The sequence below is a fragment of the Rhagoletis pomonella genome, unplaced genomic scaffold (genome assembly GCF_013731165.1).
Source record: "Rhagoletis pomonella isolate Grant_MI unplaced genomic scaffold, Rhpom_1.0 Rhpom_scaffold_00010, whole genome shotgun sequence".
Taxonomy (NCBI): Eukaryota; Metazoa; Arthropoda; class Insecta; order Diptera; family Tephritidae; genus Rhagoletis; species Rhagoletis pomonella.
In genome coordinates this window covers 6,556,017-6,579,860 of record NW_023458564.1, presented here as the reverse complement: position 1 = coordinate 6,579,860, position 23,844 = coordinate 6,556,017, and the positions used below count along the sequence as shown (strand labels likewise).

Sequence of the window (23,844 nt, the reverse complement as noted above, 5' to 3'; positions counted from 1 at the left end):
GGCACTTGGGTGAAAGCGTGAAATTCTACACGCTTGTGCATAAGAAATATCAAAGCACCGAACCAACCAAACAGCTCTTCCCTTACACTTAACTCATTTTAAATAAGAAATCATCATTGCAACAGGTGTAGTGACCGTAAAAGGCAAAGGGACCAACATGAAACTGGCATTGCTAATATACTCACATACTCGTACATACTTGCATGCATATATACATACTTACAATATTTATTTTTCGTGAAGCTGAAAGTGGTAGTCGGAGTCAGCTGTGCGCTTAATGACGAAATAAAATTTCCACACCAATTGCATGGCACATAAAAGTACCTGTTGCCACAAAGGCGACTACATACAGCATCTTGTCGCTAACGATATTTTTGGAAATTTTATGACTTGCGAATTTCACACAAGGTGTAATACGTAATACAAATACATAAAATAATGCAAGGAACATATGTTTGCACATAAAATACTTGTGTAAAAGATAGCATACTGACCAGTTATTTTACGTGACTAACAATTAACATTTTTATTGCAGAAATTATGGTGGCAAAATGTGTGGCCAATGTTGCAGGCTGAAATTAGCAATGGAGAAGTACTGGCAGCAGTTTTACAACCGGTCATTACACTCATACAAGAAGCATCTCCCAGTGAATACGAGTCGATTATGGCACCTACAATGAAGTGAGTTTTGAAAAATCGCTTTAACCCTCTCATACCCGATGTTGAAATTTTGGTTAATAAATCTCGGCGTTAATAACACTTTGAAATTCTGTGATGGCAAAAAGCTGAATTTCATGCCATAATTATGGAACAAATTAGTTTTTAACGTCTTTTCCTTGTGACTACTTGTGCGCAACATAAATGTTGCTGAAAATGCTTCTGCAACATTTACAAAAATACACATAAAAAGTTATATTTTTTCATAAGCAAAGGGGTTTAGATTATGAAACTTATTAACCCTTAAAGGGTAACGTTATTTTACACACGTTAAAGGTAATCTTCGTCGAATCGACGAAGTCCTTTTTTTCTCCCATTTTTTGTAAAAAAAATATTACATGCAAGATTGCCAAACTACTTTTAATAATGATGAAACTTAACTAGAAAGAAAACACAGTGGCTACTTACTATTTAAGCTTTTTTGTATATTTTAGAGCAATTCGCTCTTAAGTCCAATGGCGAGAAAAATTTGAAAACAAGCAACAGTGTTCGTCGAATCGACGAAGATTACCCGTTCAGGATTAAGGCAAATGAAATGAAAACATCAAATCTTAAAAATTGTTTTTAGTTTTTGTAAAAGTTTTAGCTCCATCCAATTTAATTCGGGAATGAGAGGGTTAATAACTACATATAATAGTATGCAAGCGTTTAACTAAAGATATTCTTTATCGTTTAAGTTTGAAAATTTAATTGGCTAATAACTTCCATAAAGCGAGAATATTTGAATTTGAAATGTTTCAAAAATATTTCTTTTATTCCGTTCCTTTAAACAAGAAATGAAATCTCTGAGTGAGAATGCGTAGGAACAACGAGCTCAGACCCGCCACTGTGAGCTCGACTAGATCGAAAATTGATTAATGCGGTTATCCAGAATCCAATTAATTGGAGCGAAATCGGAGAACCGACATTTAGTGTTTTTCATTAAAAGATTTGATTAGCTACTTAAAAATCAAATAGCTTTCCATAACAAAATTCGATTTTTAAATTGGCATCTGCCCCTACCTGGCTACGCCCTTGTCTACGGGTAGGGATTTAGAGCTTGCAGATTCTAAGTCCAATGCATAACGCATTAATGCGAGCATTTGTTAGCCAGCTGCAAGCTACATAGATGTAGGCTTACAGATTAAGCCGCCGCAGATTTCACTGAGTCCTTAATTGAAAAAGCTCTCTCTCTTTCTACCGTGAGCCAGGGCTCCACAGCGGTTGGCTGCCGCACAAAGGCTGATCACATTATGCCTGCCCCTTTTGACGTAATAATTTTATGATTACCAATGATTTTCCCAAGTATCCTTAAACTGACAAATTACCGTAACAATGTTAACACACGGCGAGAGTTTCTTTATTCACATTCCGAACATTTGCAATACATCTTTCTGTTCACTTATTCCTTAGAACGTTGTTCCCGGATAATATGGGGCCGGATAATAATTTCATTTCATCTCTAGTACGGAATTCATAGAATATTGCATGAAAATAATGACGTTAGAGAAACCAAGTAAGTTTTTGCAAATTGTTTTGCGAAAAAATGTAATAAAATATTAATAAGCTGATACCTAATAATTTCATTCTCTTCTGCTTCTTTATAACCATAAACTAAACGACTATTATCTTCTAGTTCCGGACTGAATAATAAAGAAGCACGCTCACGGTGAATTAATAGAAAAAATATGTGATCCACGAACAGTATTGCCAGACATGCATTATTAGTTGAAGCGGTTGTAATTTCACTTATGACTTTATTACTAATTTTTACATTTTTGAATATGACTTTATTTAATTTTTGGATTGGAAATAACGTCATATGGTTATATCTAAAAAAAAAATATGGAAATGAGACCATATGGCCTTATTGCGTATGGTATTATTGCACTCCACCTTACCAGGACATGTCCTCCTTTTTGCCTAAAAACGATATGTTCTCCTTTTACGCATTTTGCATTTTTCGCATATGTATTTCTAAAGTTGATTTTTTTTATTTGTAAAAAATTATTAAAAATCATATAACTGAACATATAAGATTTTTCTAAAAATTCTGAATAAAATGTTTGAAATTGTTTACGGAAATTGTTAAAATTTGTTGAACCTTTATAATTTTTGTACAAAGTTTGAAATTTGGATATATATGGTGCTTATTATATGTATAATCCCTAGACTTTTGTAAAAAATTTTAAAGAAAAGAAAAATAGCCAAACTGGTCAAAATGTCACTTACCTTTATCGGCTGACCACAAGTGCATATGTACATATGTACACATCGTCGCTTGGCGTGCAATACACACCACGTATGAGGTGGCTGAGGAAACAAATTATTTTCGGTACCTTGTCTCAGTGCTGGCCTACTTTATAAATTTAATGGTCAATAATTTTAGTATAAGCTCATAGTTAATAAGTTCAGTTAGAAAAACATTCAAAAGTTGAGAAGAAGATAAATTTATTTGCACTTTTGTGAAATTTTCCGACTATAATATACTATACCATAATATATGCGGTATTAGATGCCAAGCGACGATATTTTTTATTTAAAACGTTTTTATCAAAATATATTGTTCCGCAGGCGTCCTCTTTTTAAACCTTACCTGGAGTAAATGTCCTCCTTTTTTGTTTCAATTGCCCTACCAAGCTAAATGTTCATCTGGTAACCCTACCAATGGCTCGCAGCAGACAACTGCATACAAAAGTATTTGTTAAAATGTTCTTTATCTTCTGCAAATTTACTGCGCCTTGCAGTGCAACTACCAAATAATTTATGCATTCTATTCTCCTTGCTTCATCTCTCGAAGTCATCGGACGCTTCCGCTTTTAGTTGGCAAGTAGTTGCTGATTAGATAACTAATACTCAGCGCCGTTTCTTTGCGTCCGGTTTGCACCATCGAAAAATTGAATTCAAATAAACTTAGTGCATTACAGCAGACACTTGCTGCATTCATTTACAAACAACCAAACTCATACAGACATATCTACATATGTATCTACATATTTATTTTTCCTTTATTTCTCTATTTTAAGCGCTTATTTATTTTTTTAATTCGTCCAACATGTTTTTGTGGCACGATTTCTTGCTTCTTACTTGATCTTTGTTTTTGCATTATTCTCATTGTTGCTTCGCGCACTTCTTGTTGTTGATTTGTTGACTCTTGTCCTTGTCAGCCATGCTTCACTTTGTCTTCGTTGTGATAAAAGTTGTTTGCACAATTTAAGTTTGTCAGACGAATGAATGAATGTCGCTCGTTCGCATTGTCTCAGTGTACTTGCTGTAAAATTTATCCCCTTATTGGCTGTGTGTTTGTTTGTTTGTACGATGTAGCTTTACATTTTTCTCGCTATTTGATGCGACAATAAAGTTGTGCTCGTACATTCACTTTTTTTTAAGTACGTAAGCGCTTGTATATGTAGAGGAGACAAAAGGAAACTTTTCCACGTCTTCTTAGTTCCGTAATCAGATTTCCTTCGCTCGTTAAGCAGGTTAAACAGTCAAGGGAAACTATTTGTTTTCACTTAGTTTGTCTGAGGAACTCATAAATAAGTCATCTTTGCCATCTAAGAGGCATGAAATACTAAACCACAATGTAGCGAATATCGATATCGAATGGATATCGAAAAGTAGAGTGAATAGTTTTGCGTTTCTTCAAATTGTATTTACATTTTCAACTACCGATACCTTAATGCAGAAAGTGCCTATTTAATATTTTTGTTTCTTAATAGCGCCCTTCAATTGGGAATTTTAACTATGTCGTTGAAACTTATAAAATAGCGAAAGATATAAAATACCAAACGTTTTCTTAGTTTTATGCAACTATCATTTGAATGAATGTGACTAGTGGGAAATTGAAAAGAACTCTATTTTACCCTTGTGCACTCAAAGATGAATTTTAGCCAAAACACTTAATTTTCACGAACGATGTATTTGTGTGGTAAAGTATGAATTATATGCTTTAGTTTTCAATAAAAATTAGGTTTATATAATCTTCATAGAAACACTAAAAAAAATATTTAAAGTTGTGACTGGTGGGACATCTCCATGTGACTGCTGTAAAGTAGTTATGCATGAAATAAAAGTTTCCATTGGCAAAAATTACAATTTATTTTCATTTTTCTAATATTTTCCCACAGGTTAATGAAATGTAGTCATTGAAAAAGAGGTTACTACTGAAATATAAATAATGAGGGTACATTTAATTTTATGTCGTTTTCCTCGTTTCAAAGCAATGATGCAATACACTATTTAAAAACTGAAGTTCTAGAGCCACCGAGTTTCTTCAAAAACTATTTCCTAGTGAACACTGTAACTCATTTAGTGATAAGTTAGTTCTTTTTACATTCTAAATATAAGGTTTTTAGATAGAGAAGCTAGAGACTTCTCTATAAAGAGTACGAGAACAGAAAATTATACTGAAGATGATACCACGCCTAAACCGCTTCGTCTTTAAACTAAATCCGCCAAAATATGACGGTAATTTGTCTCAAAATACATAAATCATAAATATATTACCTTCCACGTCCTACCGACCAATTAGCCTTAGTTCTTTTCTCCTAAAAGGTATGACGAAAATACTGGATCAGTATATCAGAGAAGTCAGACTAAGGGAACGGCATCTGAACAGGAACCATAGCCTCAACTTAGAAATTGAGAAAGCTCTGGACTCTTAAAAATATAGCCCTTTGCGCCTCTATTAACATTTCGGGGGCTTTCGACAACATATCATATAAGGCAATAGATGATGTCTTGTTGAGCAATGGTGTAAGCCCAATGAAAAATAAATGGGTTCTATCAATACTAAGAACACGTAAAATCAGCATTGAATTAGGAGGCCCGACAGAGTCGATAACAGCCAAAAGAGTTTGCCCGCAAATTGGTGTAATCTCTCCCCCTTTGTGGACGAACTCCCTTTCAAACTGAACAGCCAAAGATTTGAAACGTAAGGCTACACGGATAATCTGGTAATCTGCATAACACTGCTGCATGACGAAACCATGACCAATCGCATGCAACGAGCCCTACGTGTCTTACAAAAATGGTGTAAAGATAAAGGACTAACTATTACTCCTACTACAAAATTATTACTGTACCATCTATGACTAAACTTACTTTGGGCGGCACAAAATAGAACTTTCCAATGAGGAAAAATATCTGGGGTACCTATTGGTAAAACACTCGACTGCTATCCACAAGGCGATAAAGGCTTCCTTTGCCCTTATGCGTCCTTAGTATGGTGGACTAAGGCTACACAAGGAAGTGCAAGCACAAAACTAAGTAAATCTTTAGCACCGAATGATTTGCATTAACATAGCAGGAGCGATGAAGACCTGCTCTGCCGGTGCACTCAGCTTCTTGGTTGGAATACCTCCGTTTCCTATTTTAATAGAAGAAGAGGCGGCAATCGCAGTTCAAAGAATCCTAAGCACCTCTGAATCTCTTGAATGCAAGGAACACTTACACTAAAGAAAAGTTTGGTAAACAAATGGATCTAAATTTGAAAATGGTAAAACTTGGGCTAACATTTTTAAGCCGACATTCAAAAAATCGATTCCAATGCGTAGCTACCCCACCGTCTTCCAGCGGAGATTCATGCAATAGAAATTTTCAGCAGAGAATGTCTTCGAAGAGGCATATATCTCCAACTTTGTAAGGCATCCATGCTAGCACTGAGGTCCCACAAAATAAATTCTCAACTATTACATGACTGCTTCAATGTCCTAAACGCTCTACAGTTCTATTAGGATGGGTACCGGGGCATGAAGGACATGACAACGAGGAGGCTGACTGACTAGCGACACAAGAAGCCACCGCTGTATTTGATGGTGGGCTCACCAAAGCACACATAAAACGCATCATAAATAACTGGAAAGCTTCATTGAGACTACTTAATTTAAGCAGAGAGGACCTTAAAACTGTTATTGGGACACTGGTCCCTTTGTTACCACCTCAGCAATATGAATATTTCTAGAACAAACGTCCGTGGGTTTTGTAGGTTGGACGAGGAAACGCCAGAACACATTCTTTGTCAATGTGACGCTGTTGCTAGGCGCAGACTAGCTCACTTTGAAATGGAATAAAACGTCCTTGGAAGTGCTAGGCTACATCAAAATCTTTCCCATATTGGGCAGAGGGTTAGGTACAATAGATCACTTTAGAGGTCGCGGTGCATACGGCCCATAATAATAATATTATTATATTACCTTTCAGCAACAATAAGTCACGTTAGGCCTTGATTAACTTTTAGCATGGAGGACATACCAGCACACTTAGACCCCCAATCAGGCCTTTAACGATACAACACGGGACTCTCTCCGCGCGCCACCCGCGATTGCTTTTGCACCATAGGCAGTCAGCCGCTTTCTTCAAAGCCGTGAAACGTTTTTGTATTCTTAGTTGTTCCGAGTATACGCTTCGATCGGCCTTGTTGGGAACTTGGATCCTTCAGTGTAAAACCGAATAATGAAATATTGCAGATCAGAAAAAATTTATTTAAAGCTGTTAAAATTATAAACGAAAAATGTACTTGAAAGGCATATAAATTTTAAAAGCGGAGAGTCACTCCAGCCAACAACTAAAATACAGCGTCTACGCTGGCTTGGTCATTCGTACGAATGGGCACAAACCCAAACCAACTCTGAAAATACTCAACTTGGCTTCACTGGGCATTTACAATTGGCGTCAGATGGCATAGAAGAGAAACGACTGGGGGGAAAGAAACTAAGTTTTTCTTAAAATATTTTATGATTCCAAATATATCCTTTTTTTTTTACTATCCTGATAGCTCAATATTGAAGCTTCTACGCAGAGAAAAAAGTGCCTATTAAAATAGAAAAGAACTAATGAGATATACCTAAGGTTTTTCTTCAAAAGCCATTCCCTTTGTTTCGAGATCTTATTTTTAAAATAAATTTCCAAAATTTAGCCGATTTACAGTAACTCAAATAAGTGTTCACGTGTTGTTTCTTTTTAAATATTCACAATCTTTTTCAATGACAGCTTGCTGCTTTAATTACTCCACTACATATCCTATTTGATAATATAAATAAAATGCTTTTCGTATGGAATTAAGAAGAAATTACAATTCGTAGTCATTGTGAATTTTACCATACTTGTTAGTTTTCTTAGCGATCGTTTGCTAAACAATTTGAAAATTTTCTCTTACAGAGTTATTTTCGGTTCACCTAAATCCATCCAGGCTACTGTGACTTTACTGGAGAATTTGCATTTGATTATTGAGAAGACCGCACCGGGCGATGTCACCACTGACATTATTCCTATGCTGTTTTTTGCATTCGAAAGCTCAACAATACAAGTACAGGTAAATACATACATAAATAAAAAGTGTTAGTATTTATAGGTTAAGGAAATTATAATTTTTTTTTCTATTATAATGATTTTGAATAAAATGTTTTGACGCGATTAAACAATTTTAACATCTGAATGCAGAGCTATGTGATTTTACGCTTTTTTAACTTGGCGTAATACAAATTTGGGTTGCTAAAAATTTACTTTCTCTTATGGGATTATTTTCTTGAACTAATTAGTGGTTAACATGTTATTATTGAATGCAATTTATAATTTAAAGGGCCCGTTAAAATTAACCTAATCGTCACACCACTTAATACACATTTTAGCTTACCACTAAAAAGTTTGTAAAAAATGCTTTTAGAAAAAGCTGAGATTTTTTTTTTAATTTTCCATTTTCTCGAAAACTGCCTTTCTTAATTACCATCTAACTACATAATAGTCGAGTAAATATAGTTTTGTTTTTGCTTTTTTATATGAAAGGAAAACATATCACACACAAGTATTCAAACATGCGTACATACATTTATACACACATAACTACATACATACATAAGTATGTAATAGATAGCCTCCAACCATGCAATTTACTTCAAACTTAAAAGAGCAACCACAAAGTGAAAGCCAACTTAAGAATTAAAAGTTGCTGACTGGTTAAGTATCGCAATTATGTTGATGAATTACATACATATGTATGTATATGTACATATGTATGAATGTATGTATAGATGAATACATATACCCACACAGCAGCTCATTTCGCTGGACGACTATAATTATTCTTATCGAAAAATTGTGGGTGGGAAAGCTGGCGATTGAACGTGAATGTTAGAACTTTTTGCAGAAAATTTATTTTAACTGCGCATTTAAAAGCAACAGGTGTCAAATACATACATATGTATGTACATATCCTGCGTTTTCATAAAACACAAAGCAAAAATAATTTTCAGCTGAAATTGAATGATGAAATCACTTGAACTTTTTCTTATTTTCGTAAGAGTTAAAAATGAAATATTTTTGCTAAGAAAATTAACACTTCTAGAAGTATGAAAATATACAGGGTTCCTATACCACCTGTCTACCCTCTCTAAAACGGAGGGAAATGATTTTTATTGAATAACGCAAAAATATTACCTACCAAATCCATGTCGGGGATGCTCTATCTTTTGGTGCTATTACCGATTTCCCGTTTCAACCGGAAGTGCATTAAAAAAACAGGAAATCCATTCTAGAAAGAATTTCCCGACTTAAATTATGTACTTTTGTCCGCAGAATCTGATTCCGTGGTAAGAACATGTACATATGTATGTCCGTTTTTAAAAAATGGACTTCCGGCCGAAAGCGGAAGTCGGCAATACGAACAAAATATGAAGCAACCTGGTAATTCACATTTTTTCGTTTTCGAATTAACATATTTTCCTCATTTAAGAGGCCCAGGACGAGTTTAAGTTCGAAGGTTAGTTGTGGGTTGAAAAGGCACTTCCGAAAAAAAGTCGCAAACAAAAGTTACGTATTTTTATCCACAGAATCCGAAGCAGTAGTAAAAACATGTATGTCTAATTAAAAAAAATTAACTTCCGGTCAGTTTAACTCACTTCCAGTCGACACCGGAAGACGGTAATACCACCATAAGATAGAACATTTTTGCGTTAATCAATAAAAAACATTTCCCTTCATTTTAGAGGGGTAGGTGGGTGGGCCCGGACACCCTGTATACATATACACTCCCTAGTTTTAAGGCTTAGGTTAGGTTAGGTTAGGTTGAAGTGGCTGCTAGTCCCAGAGGGCGCCAGCACACTTAGGCCCGATCAGGGCCCATTGTGATACCACATGGATCCAAAGAAAACCCCTATTCCTTAAACCAGTTTGTGGAGTCTGCAAACCTTAGCAACTGCCGTATTCCAAACTTAGCAGTCGTGCTTAGATCGTCTAGAAGACCTATACCTAGGAATTTCTGTCTTTTCCTGCCCAGTGCTGGGCAATCGCAGAGTAAGTGCCTAATTGATTCAGGCTCTTCTTCGTCGTGGCAGCTCCTGCAGTAGTCGTTGTGACTAACCCCGAGGCGTTCTGCGTGCCTTCCTATCAGAATATGTCCTGTGAGCAGACCAATGGCCAGTGACATATCGCCTTTGTTGAGAGTGAGAATTTCTCTCGATCTCCGTACATCCCATTTTGGCCATGTAAGCTTCGTTGTATTACAGTTTTCAGTGCGCTCCCATCTGGAGGTCGCTTCTTCAAGGAAGTTCTCCCTTAGTAAGAGCTTGCAGGAAGCGAGTGGCATACCCACCCTCTTCCAGGCTGGTGAAAGTGGAGAGGAAGTACCCGCCCTTGCAAGCTCGTCTGCCTTCTCATACGCCATCTCATAAGGCTTACTTTGAGAGGATTTTAGGGTTATACAAATTTTTAGTCCTTGGCGACTCCTAAAAATAGCCAAAATCGAGTTTTCTTTATAACTCATTTTTATTTAGTGTGATACATGATTGAAAAATAATTTTGAGTACTTTATATCTTTCTCTGATCCTTTTACGTTAGAGTTTCTGCCCCCATTAAATACAATTTACTCTTCATAAATTTACACTTTTTAGTAGGCAATGCGTTTTTCCCTTGGAGGCATACAAATAAAATAATAAACAGAAAAGTTACTGTGCCTTTAAATGCTTCTTTCAACCGGACTAAATGTTCATGTTGTTAGATAACTCATACGCAATGGCATGCGAAAAAATTAGGCAGACAAGATAACCGGCCAATAATTATAATCAAGTGCATGCCTTTTGTCGCTGAGTTTTGAAATACAAGTTTAGTAATAATGCAATTCAATAAATAAAATAACAAAAGTCAACACCGATTCCAACTCCTGCTAGATTACTTGCCTGCACCTAAATTTGCACGTTTGCCATGGCGTATGAGTTATCCATCAACATCAACAGCATTTACTTCGACTGAAAGAGAAATTTCAAGTCACTGTAACTTTTCTATCTTTTGAAGGTATCTTCTGTCGAGAACTCTTCACTAACTTCAGTTTTAGCTTTTAGATTATTGTGGTATTTTCCTGGCTTAGCTTGGTGGCATAAAGGAAGCAGTCGATCGGCTACTGAACTGTGTGATGCAGATAGGGGGAATAAATACATATATAGTACTCTGTTGGGCAAGTGGCAAATAAGCCTTTGGGCTTTAGCACAGTATACTCAATTCACGTCAGAAAATTTTCTGATTAAGCATTTACGGATACTAGACCACAGAGAGTATTATTGCGAAAAGTTTCATGGCGGTTATTTTGGTTAAGATGGTATGCGCCCTTGGTATGTTGTCATCGAATTGTTGTTGTTATTGACAATCACAAGTACGTACCCAGAGATGGTCTAAGCGCCCAATGAGAGAGTGGGAGTATATTTTACCACATCTTAGATAGATGGTTCTTATGTCAGCTCAGCGAGTGCTGGCTCCCAAAGCCACATTTATTTTCGATTTTGGAATTCATGCAACATTTTCTTCGTTTTTTAGCGTCATTTTCGACTTACGCCTGAAAAGTTTGTTCTAAGCACGAAGCGCTTTGCAGCGACCGGAAATATCCTTTTTTTATAATTTTCATTAATGTGTCAACACTAGAGGTTTTTACATGACAATCCTGCCAAGTGTTTTGTAAAAGCTTAAACAGACGGCAGCGTTGATCCGGATTAACTCGGACTTAATCCAGATCAACTGCAGTTAATTCCCGAGTTGATCCGGAGCAACGCTGCCGTCTGTTTATGCGTTAAGATAATTATTAATTAAATTTAAATTAATTTTGTTTATTCTGGCAACTTTCATAGTGAATAGCTCCTTCGTCAGAAGGCACTTAAGCATTTTCGAAATGTACATATGTATATCGTTTTGTTTGCGCAGCCCCAACGGTTTTTTTTAATTATTTTTTTTCTATTCTTGATTTCATTTTTTTGATTTCTAGATTTTATTGTTTTAAGAACAACAAATATAGTTTCTTTGAAGTATTAAAAATATATTTAACGTAGTTTTTTTCTTTTTTTAGTAACATTTTCCCTTTCACTTTTAGATTTTATTGTCTTAAAAAATATTTTTTCATTTCCGTTTAGTTTTTAGAGACTTATTTTATATTTTTTCTTTTCCTAATTAAATTTTTAGATATTATTGTTTTAAAAAGATGTTTTTTATTTCATTTAATTTTTAGGAACTTATTTACTTTTTTCCTTTTAAAGAAATTTTTTCCTTTTATAATTAAATTTTTTCAAATCCAATTTTTAGAGCTTATTGCTTCAAAAATAAAGATAGTTTTTACTTTCATTTAATTTGTAGGAACTTATTTTTATTTCTTCTTTTATCAAATTTTCTTTAAGTTCAATTTTAAAATTTTATTGTTTTAGAAAGAACGATATTTTTTTTTACTTTCATTTAATTTTCCTTTTTTATTTAACTTTGTATATTCTATTGTTTTATTATTATTTTTTTTTTATTCAATTTATCTTTCGAAAGACAGAAAAGAGCTTTCAAGATTGGTGCCAGAAATGAGAGTTGCCCGAATTTCTCTGTAAATCAAACGATAATTTCGACTGCTGAGTGGAAGATCGACCTATCTCGGTAGCCAGTTCGAAAATTCCCTATCTCAAAAAACTTTTCAAAAACGTCCTATTTCAGAATTTGGTTGAATAACGCTCTACTTCAGAATTCGTTTCAAAAACGCCCTATCTCAGCTGCCGATTCAAAAACGGCCTATACCAGCACATTTTCAATACATTTTGAAGTGGGATAGGGCATTTTTGAATCGTATTCTGAAATAGGGCGTTCTTCAACCAAATTCTGATATAGAGTGTTTTTCAATAAAATTCTGAAATAGGGCGTTCTTGAAAAGTTTTTTGAGATAGGGCGTTTGCGAAATGGCTGCCGATATAAGTCGATCACTCAGCAGTCGATTTGCTAAAAATTTCAATAGTTGTACATATCTTGTTTCTTACGTCTTTAATTCAAATGCAACTTTCTCCCGCCTTCTTTGCCATGCACGCGTACACACACACACGCACACACAGAGCGCTGCCGTTGTCGCTGTAACAAATATATTTGACAACATTGATGATGTTTCAATAAGGCGTATGGTTGTGCCAAAGGTGAAATCAGTATTCGAAAAAAAATCTTGCCGATCCCAAAATTGTGCAAAACGTACTCATCTGCATAGAAAGGCTGATGGATAAATTGGAACGAGCTCAGGTGAATAACATTGCATTTACATAAATAGTAGTATTAAATATTTGCATAAAGCTGCCTGTCTGGTAAGTTTGTTGTGCATGTTATTATTCTTATGCAAATACTTGTGATTACGTGCATACATATATGTATGAGTCTTGTTGAGGCAGCAATGCAGTAGCTGAAAAATTCACTTACAAGATGCTTACGTACTTATGTAAATGTATATTTATCTGTATTTTACTAACATCTTCCCCATACGTATTTTTCTTCAAAGAAAGTTGTAAAACATTTATTTATCTTACTACTGTTTATGTATTTATCATATGCTATATCATTATTTCCAATATTGCTGCGAAGGTCATGGAAGAAGTGCTACAGCTGCTTGGCGATGTTCGCTTACCTGAACCAGATATTGTTATGCGTACTGTGCGTAAGTACTCAACTGAATTTTATTTCTATCGTATTACATATTTAATTTTTTTACGGACATTCCGTATAAAACGTGACTAAAATTGGTGATTTTCTGCGCGACGACCTTCTACTGGTCTTGAATTTCGCATATTGGCTAATCTATATGTCTAACTATGTACATACATATACACATAAAATAAGCAGCTCCTGCTTAAAGTTTGGAATCGATAGACTCCACTTTACCACGCTTTTATCAACTTACTTTCTTGTTTGTCCAAACACCTTTGCTATAAACAAAAAAGTCTAGACATCAACATCATATCAAAGAACAACGAACACTGAAGGTAGATGTCTCCTCGCCAGAAGTAGTTAAACATTTACAACCGCATTATTATTACTACGCCTAAAAATATGCAAAAAAAATAACTATAAAGTAAAAAAACTTTTTAATATACCATGCTTCTATAAATGGACTAAAAAGTAGAAAATAATATTTTTCAGTCCCATGAAATTTGTTTTGATAACTCTTGATTTTGAAATTTTAGCAAAAGTCATTATAAACAAATAACAAATTCTGCGGGACTGAGAAATATTATTTTCTACTTTTTAGTCCATTTATAGAAGCGTGGTATATTAAACAGTTTTTTTTTTTTTTCATTTATTTCTGTTTTCCAATTGCAGAAAGAATTTTAGTTTCAAAATCATTTAAAAACTTTACTTCTTGCTTGTAGATATTTATCACAAAATGGTTGTCGATAAATCATATGGACTGACTGTGGAGACAATGGCAATACATGTGCTTCCGCTATTAATACCGCACACCGTTAATCCTGGTTTAAATCTCGAGCAATATTTGATGCTTTCCGAGGTAATTGAGGCATATACATACATAACTAAGTATAAAACATTATTGAAATGTTAATTTTGCCACACAAACCAACACATTTATTAATGCAAACTCAGGCTATCGTGTTTTGTTAACGCGACACATTCAATTTCATATGCATATGTATGCATATACATCAGGGAGGCCAACTCGTGGGGAATTCCCCGATTTGCGGGGAATTACTGTTTGCGCGAGGAATCGGGGAATGGACCGTTTTTTTGTGGGGATTTGCCGTTTACATGGGGAAGGGGGGGATGAACTTATTTTTGTTAGGAATTAGGTGTAAAAAAATTTTATTTTTTGCTTCACTAATTTCGTAATGATTTAAAAAAATGTAAGTTGAAATGTCTCACTGGTCACCGTGGAATGAGTCGTATGCAGTTTTGTAGCTCGTTCAATTCTAGTATACTTTCAAAGTCTCAAATCGCTAAGAGTTATCGTTAATTTTTTAGAATTTTCCTTGTAGCAGTTGCTTTCATGCTCGACCCTATTAAGCTGTCATTTCAGGGTACTACCTTATATATATACAAGGAAAATTTGAAAGTTAGGGGGGGCGGCTCGAGCACCCCCCTGCCCCTACCTGGCTACGCCCATGGTTACATACATATCTATTTTGTCTAATAACCAATATACATACATACATACATATGTATGCTTAAGGTTATATTTTTTGTCTTTTTTTTTTTTGTCCCAAAAATCTCTAAAATCCCAAATTAATTCCCAGATTGAGCATCTGTGTCTCTCTCTATATCCTTTCCTCTTTAATTACCTTTATGTTAATCTTTCTTCCCCTATCTTCATCTCTATTTTTATCGGTATCCTCATCCTACTATTTTCTTTTATGTTTATCATTTTCTTCATCTACATATTCCCCTTCACCTTTGCCCTTATATATATAAGTAAAGTGTTCAAGTTTTCCTTGGTCTTCATTTTTGCCTTTATCTTTACGCATCTTTGTTTTTGGTTTTAATTTTACCTTTCTTTGCCTTTATCCTTTTCTTCATCTATGTACCTTTACTTACATTATTGTATTGGTCTTTTTCTAAGTGTTATTCTTGAACCTTTTATTAGCAAATTTTTGTTAAATTAATTAGTACCATATGCATACTCACAAGAAGCACTTGTTTCAGCCCCAACCATTTCCGTTGCACCATTTCCGTTGTATCATTTCCGTTGGATTTGCCAATTTACTCCCAACCAACCAACCGCCGCTAAAGAAGTTTCACTGCAAAAAAATGTGAAAACTTGTCAAAATATGGTGCGAATAAATTTTTTATGTGTATATAAATTTTTTATTTGTTAACAAACCTAATAAAAGTTTGGTTTGGTTTATGAATACATAGAGGAATTATACATATTTAAAAACAAAATAAGCAGAAATACCAGATATATCGAGAGATATCTATGGGTGGGGAATTTTACGAAATTTCGGGCAAAACCGGGGATTTACATTGTCGAAATCTGGGAATTCTCAAAAATGAGTTGGCTACCCTGATATACATTAATGTATACATTAGGGTGTTGCACAATTTTTTCTCTAGCCATCCACCAATACTGAAGAATATCGCAAAGAATTTTTGATTTTGAAATCGGTTAATATTTAACGGGCATAATTCTATTGTTGGAAGATTTCTGAAGGGAAATATTATTTTATTCGTACAAATTGTTGAATATATTTATTCGTTCAAGAAATATTTATTTTTAACAAATTTATAGCAACTTTAAGAAAATCTGTATTTTCCCATGTACATAAAATATATGGAAAATTTCAAAGCCGCGGCGACACGGCTAAATACACTGGTTTACAGCAAAAATGTTCAATGGATGCAACTATCCAACTCCCATATAGAATTCTTCGGTGATTCCGAAAATCGAGATCTGTTTTTTTTTTGTATGGATAACTTTTCGAGATATGTATATGCAATTTACCGTTATTAAGCTTTAAAAAATAGTGGTCTCACATAATCACGTATGTCTTACGAACCAATTGAATAATCGTAATACGAGATACGGGAAATGAAGGCAAATAAAATTCTGCATAAACCGTGTATATATATTTTTTCGATAGCCCTGATAGTTTCTGAGAAATTAATTAATCGTTTCTGACACCTCTTGTTTTCGATGCAGACACTCTACCTACTCAGGTGTACGTGGCGTATGAGTAACACTCTTTTCTGCTGATATTTCATACAAAAAATCGATTTTCTTCAGTTCTTCTTAGTTCTTCTTCTTCTTAGTTTTTTTCTAATGGCAAAGGCTTTAACATAAGTGCAAAATATTTACACAGAAACTGTTAGTTTTTGACTTTTTTCCCTGCTAAAAATTGAATTTTTTCCATTTTACCATCAAAAAAACAAAAAGTCTGGAATGATTAATTTATTTCTCAGAAACTATCAGGGCTATCGAAAATTAATCTATATACGGTGTATGGAGAATTTTGTTTTCTATCATTTGCCGTACCTCGTAGTACGATTACTTAATTGGTTCGTAAGATATACCTGACTAATTGGAACCACTATTTTTTTAAGCTGAATAACGTTAAATTGCAAATATCTCGAAAACGTATCCATACAAAAAAAAATTAACTCGATTTTCGGAATCAGCGAGCGATTCTACATACAAGTTGGATGGTGGCGTCTGGAGAACAAAATCAAAATTAAAATTTGTGATATTGTGATATTAACCAAATTCCAAATAATAAAAAATACCGGTCTCCTTATTTTCCATTTTCAATAATCCTGAGGGGTAGCAGCAAAAAAATTGCAACAAATTTATTTTCTTGTGTTTTTTGGGCCATGCTAATAATGTACATGCATATGTGCATATGCTTAGCTTATAAACATGCATGTTAAAAAAAGCAATATTTTTTGGTTTTATTGAAACTCACTCAACGTTTCATTTTCCAACTGCAAACACCAAACTCAATGCTATGCTACTAACAGGTGGTGCAAGAGATGTTCGAACAAATTGACCGACAGCAACGTAATAAATTGAGGCTGGACAATCTGTCAATACCATCACCAGAACGTCATCGCCCATTGCGACATCAATTCTCATCGGATAACATGAATGCCCCACCATTCAACATTCCCAATTTACGTATCGATCAGCGGAAAACATCTAGTGCTGAGGATATGGCACGAAAGAATTCCGGAGGTATGTATAACCAGTACTCATTTTCACACGCATTTTTCTATGTATATACATACATACATACATACTCACATATACACACATGCACATGCATTACTGCATAACCACACTCGTGTTGATAGCTTGTGTGCAATTACTTGATAGTTGCACCAAAAAAATCGTTGTTATGAATGATATACATACATACATATGTACATATTTTATAACATATTTCGATAACCTCCCCCCCCCCCCCAGTTTGAAAGCTTACCTAAAGAATAGTTTGAGCCCCAAAAAACAACCAAAATCAAAATTTCAGCTAAAAATTTTGTATGGCTCAAATTAAAGGTGTAATATATCGCCGAAAAGATATTTTTGAGTACTAAACATTGGGCTAATATCGTGAGAATCTAGAGCACCTCCTAAGTCTACTACAATCTAAAAACTCTACCTTAACCCAACTAAATGCAACTGCTGGTTGATGTCCTCGGGAAGACAAAAGCTAACATTTTCGCCATGCAAGAAATGCTATGGACGGGGCAAGGCAACGTAAGCATCTACTATAGTTGCCACGTAAAGGAGCCCAAATTCGGTGTTGGATTTGTTGTGGGAGAGAGACTCTGTCGCCGAATATTGTCGTTCACCCCGACGAACGAACGTCTAGCCACAATCCGCATCAAGCCGAGATTCTTCAACATCTCGCTCATCTGTGCCCATGCGCCGACGGAAGAAAGAGACGAGGCGTCCAAGGATCTCTTCTATGAGCGCTTGGAGCGTACCTATGAGGCTGCTCCCGACACGATATCGAAATCGTGCTTGGCGATTTAAATGCCAAGGTGGGCAAGGAAGGGATATTTGGCGTAGTTGTCGGTAAATGCTTATCGACTTCGCCGTGGTCCGAAACATGCCATTATGTAGTAGTAGGTACTAGGCTGGGCATGCTTCCAGTATTTTAGACGTAGTACGTACACTCCGAGGACCAAATATCGACTCGGACCACTATCTTGTGTGTGCGTCCAACAATGCATGTAAATTTTAACTCCGAAAAGCTACAGTCACAACAGACGGCCAGTGCATTCGCTTCTCGAGTCTCACTTCTGCTCTCAGATAGCACCCTTCAACAAACCGACATATGCGAGCAGTGGAATCGCATTTCCGGCTCGTTAACTACCTCTGACAAAGAAGTAGTTGGATTTCAGCAAACTCGAAAGAACAATTGGTACGCGCGGTTGCCACTTCCAATGTTATTTTGGTCCAAAAAATGGACCAAATGGTAAAAAATGGACCAGTTTCTATAACATCGCAAAATTGAGTGGACTTATAACATTTACCTATTAGGATAAATTGAATATACATACATACATATTAATAAAGAAATAAAAAGCACTCTTTCAGGTACATACATGTACTCACAAGTTTTCAAAAATTCCCAAACTCATGAATTTGGCGTCAACAGTATTATCCAAAAGCATCTTAGACAGAATTGAAAAAATAGGAAGCCAAATAGCGAGAGAAGAAATGAATTCCGTTTGTAGGTTCCAATTTTGTATGCAAAAAATAAACGAAGTTTTAAAAAATATAAAATTATTCCAAATATCGTCTAAAGCAATAATAAAGCGATAAAAAACGACTCATTCAAGTAATAAGAAAATGACTCGTCCAGTCGAGTTGCCTTCGGCGAACGTTTTAGAGCGACTGGTAATAAGAAATCGATACGATGGAGATATTAGCGGCAGTAAATTTGTTGCCTAGGGCAACACGTTTTCTTATTGCCGGCGACAAAAATTGTCTGGTGGGTAAATATATGAATTCATAGGAACATTTAAAATAGTGTTTTTCCGATTAAACATTTTTCAGGTTAAAATGACTTAAAAAAATAATAATAATTAAGTTCATAAAAATAATAAAAAAAAAATCGTTTGCCGTCCAAATATAGTGAAGATCCTCTCCTTGGGAGCATATGTAATTCTTTGGCCAACATTATATTATTTAAAGTTTTAAATTCTAATTTGTTTCTTAATTTCGTTTTTATTAATATTAAATTTAAAAAAATGTGCGCTCAGCTGCTGCGGAACAGTGAGGCAGACTAAAAATGTTATGAACTAAATCACACAATTCTCCAAAGGCGGTTTCACCCAATCCATTTTTAATCAAACTGACTTGATCTCAAAAACAATATATATTGGTACAGTTTTTGAAGTTACCTTCACTCAGCCTCAATTTGCGAAACTGAAATCCAATTATGTCTGCATCATGTACCAATGTAGGAAATTAGTCGAGTAGTGGCAAAATTGATAGATCAGTATCAGAAACAACTTTGTGTGGTGTAATAATTTCTAGATTGAAATCGGATCTTATTTTCATTTGGCGTAATGTCGAATTTCCACTAGACATTGAAATGACAAAAAATTAACGCCATTTCAAAAAAATGCCAGGTGGAAATGAACTTAATGAAAGATTTTTGAATGTAATGACACCATTATTTTTTACTACCCGACTTTGTCATTTGTCATTTTTGCCATTTAATGCCTAGTGGAAATCCAGCATAAGAGTTCTGCCCAAAAACTTCGTATAGCACATTTTATACGTCTCCGATCAACATCGGAGAAATTAGTATTTTGTAAATATTGTTTGTAAATATTTGTTTCAGCCCGGGAGCCTATAAATATTTTGTTGATGGCCACAAATTTTTCTTCATTGTTAACAGTGTTGCCACAGACACATTTTTTTCTTACCAAAACTTTCTACCAAAATCAACCAAAAATTTTGTTGAGTCTGTGATATTTTTTTTCAATTTAAAATTTATTAAAAATATAGGTAACTTAACATTTAGTTAAACTAAAACACAGCTGGTTAAATAAAAACAAAATTAACTACGTATAACAATTCATTTTACTGTACAGACATACGCGACCTAAGAAGATCTATTGTACTAAACCCTAATTGTAATCACTGCAACCTTAGGCTATTCAAAAATCTTTGCACTTTGGACGGCGCCATATTCCAAATTTTAGATGGAGAAGACAATCGTTCTCCAAGGTGTATCAGTCTACGATTCATGTTTCCCCTTCATGGGGCTCCCTCCACTAGCCCACAAAACCTTCAGTCCGTCTCTACAGAAAGCCCCATTTGATTCAAATGGTACCTTAACTTGCAGTTGGCAGCAATCTGAGATTCTTCCCAGCTTCTAAGTAGTTCTGCAGTGTATCCCTTAGATGTGCCGCAGAATGGCTCGGGACCATGCAAGGGCATTTCGGCTCCACGCTTTGCGAGACAGTCAGCCCTTTCATTGCCTTCAAACCCTTTATGTCCCGGAACCCAGCACAGTGCTACGCTATTGTGGGCTCTCAGGTGGTTCAAGAGTCCACAAGCCTTGATGCCGTTTTAAAAGAGTCTAAGGCCTTTAACACTGCCTGACTATCCGACACAATATTTATTCTGGCCCCATTTGTCCTTCTACGAAGACATTTGCGAAGAATATCGCTGGATACGAGCCCATTGGCAGACTTTTCTGGAATCTTGGACTAAGTACGTCTTAAAGTATATATGAATGTTCATTTTGTATATTGGTAATAATAAGGGTATACGTTTGTAAATACTTATATGTATAGGTATGTTTACATGTTTGCGGTCGCTATTATACCAACGCACCGGTGAAATATTCGTGTAAATAAGGTTGCTAAAGTATTAGGATATACATATTTTCTATTTTTCGCAGGTACATAACTATTACTCATTGTCACGGAACCTACCAAAATCCAACCTAACCTACCAACCTACCAAATGGAAAAAAACCTACCAGTTTTGGTAGGAAAAGCTCATGTGTGGCAACACTGATTGTTAATATCAACATCATTTAAAGAAACGGCACTCTCAACATAATCACTTTGCATATATGTAATTAATAACGATATGTGTAAAGTTAACTTCCAAAACCGGATAGAGATATGAAAGGCGCACAGTTTCCGATTCAAATTCCTTATTAACTTCGTTAATTATTTTTAAGATATATGTTTATCTAATTTACCGCTATTCCCGTTAACAAAAATATCAAGCTTCAATTGGCTAGATTTACGCTTAAGATTTCTGCAATGAACTTGATTGGTAGCATGTCAAGATAAATGTGTTGAATGGTTATTTATACTTTTCCGCATGCTTGCAGCAACAGCGAATTATTCTAAACTGCTTGCTTCGGCTGATTGTGTAAGCAAAAACAAATTGCGCTATAAGCTGAAGCAAATGATTTAAATTCTCTTCTTTGCTTTTGCTGATTTATTTATGTTAGTCGTAGTTAAGCAACTGCGAATGCATTAAAAATAGTCAAGCAATTTCAAACCCTGATTGCCAGTATTCATCAACTAAATATAAAACATTAAAAACGCAAAACTATTGCATGAAATGAAAGGGTGATAAAAACCTAACAAAAGCATTGTGAAATGGACCACTTTAAAAGGCATTGGACCAATGGACCAAACGAAAAATGGACCGAATTTGCTCCATTTGGACCAAAACGAAAAATGTATGGAAAACGGCAACCGTGCTGGTACGATGAAGAGCGTCAGCGAAAAAACAAGCCGCCTACAGGTCCACGTTGGCGGCGGCGTGCTGTTCTTCCTTTTCGTGCTGTCGCAAGTGGAAAATAGCTATATTTTGCTGATACACATTGGATTAAATTCTTAAGAAATATTAAAAACTATATGCTACCATTTTAAATTTTTTCCCGTTTAAGAAGCGTTCATGCAAGCTTTCTCAAAATATGTGAAATTAAAAACAAACTTAGATATATTTAACTTAGTGGTACTTAGAATCAGTTTAAAACTTAAAATTCAATTTGGCTTTGAAGCCCACAGTGAGTCCCCTTTAAGTTTATGCTTGGCACTGACATACATACTTTTGACTTAAACGATTCGTTCAAAATTTAAAGCAAAAGACTTTAGATTAAACGCCTCAAGCTTCCAAAAGTTGTTGAGTACCTATGCATTGTACACACACACAAACATACATTGTATACTTAGATTATCCACTACCAACTGACGAAGTTGAAAACTTGAATGTGACTTCAGTTGAGTTTTGTATAGTATGTACATTAGGGTCGTTCAAAAATGTATGTGAAAAAGAAATGTCTGAATTTTTAAGCTCTCACCCCCAGGCAAAACCCACTTTTCGTAGAAATGATATAGAATTCTTGAAAATCAATATTTTTTTTATTAGAAAACTCTGCTTCCCTTCAGGAGGTACCCAGTAAACATACCCAGTCATTTATATAACCATTTTTTCATAGCAACTATATTTTATGGGTCCACCAAAGCCACCATCAAATTCCAAAACTTGCAATGGGGGATACAAAAAATTTCTTTTGTATTAAAAAATTGTTAAATAAACCATTGGTTATTTTTATTGGAAGTCTCCTGTAAAGAACTAGAGTTCTCCGATCAAAAAATATTGATTATCAAGAATTCGATACCATTTCTACGAAAAGTTCTTTTTTCCCATATAAAATACATGGAAAACTTTGATCGCTTTCAGCGACTTCTAAATATTTCTTTATTTCAAAATAAAAAATAGGGGTAGCTATACTTTTTCGATATAGAACCATCTTAGGGGGTGAGAGCATTAAAATTCCCACTTTGCTTGTTTTGGACCACCCTAATGTGCATAAGTTTGCTAAGGAAATATTTTTGTATTTTTAAGAAAAATTCTGCGAAACAGTCCGCATTTGGTTGAATTTAATAATATTTCAGATTTTAAGAGTTTAAATAGCGTAATCCCTGCTAATAAAAAATAACGCGCTTTCCAATTTTAGAAAGCATTTGTACTTCTCTTTTATTTCTATCTCTCGTCGACAGTATTTGATAATATATACTACATTAGCAAATTAAAAGGCCGTAATGGATATTTATTTCATTTTCATCTCCATCAAATAGCTGGCTATGCCAACAATGCCAATCGACCTTTGTCACAAGGCCACAAAATTCCGCAAATTCTCTAAACACACCAATGACAGCGAAAGGTACATGTGTGCATACAGAGAAGTCGCCTGCAGCATACCTCCATATTTTACACAGGTCAAAAAAATTTAAAAAATATTTGCGGCACGGAAAGTGAACCCTGATTAAGATATTTCCCGTGGAATTAGAATCTGGAATTACAAAAATTGGATTGGCCCCAGTTTTTGAGATATTTTGTCTTTAAAGTGCCAAAATACTAATTTTTTGCATTTTTTA

At 35.0% G+C, this 23,844-nt stretch overlaps 1 protein-coding gene across 1 annotated transcript in view; it reads left to right on the top strand.

Annotated features, from left to right (window-relative positions):
• LOC118746485 (SCY1-like protein 2) overlaps positions 1-23,844 on the top strand; it is a 126,929-nt gene that overhangs the window by 86,737 nt on the left and 16,348 nt on the right. Inside the window, 7 exon segments of the mRNA XM_036480333.1 lie at positions 536-681; positions 7,858-8,011; positions 13,035-13,130; positions 13,132-13,212; positions 13,549-13,621; positions 14,334-14,470; positions 17,431-17,644. Of these exon segments, the coding sequence (XP_036336226.1) occupies positions 536-681; positions 7,858-8,011; positions 13,035-13,130; positions 13,132-13,212; positions 13,549-13,621; positions 14,334-14,470; positions 17,431-17,644 (901 nt within the window).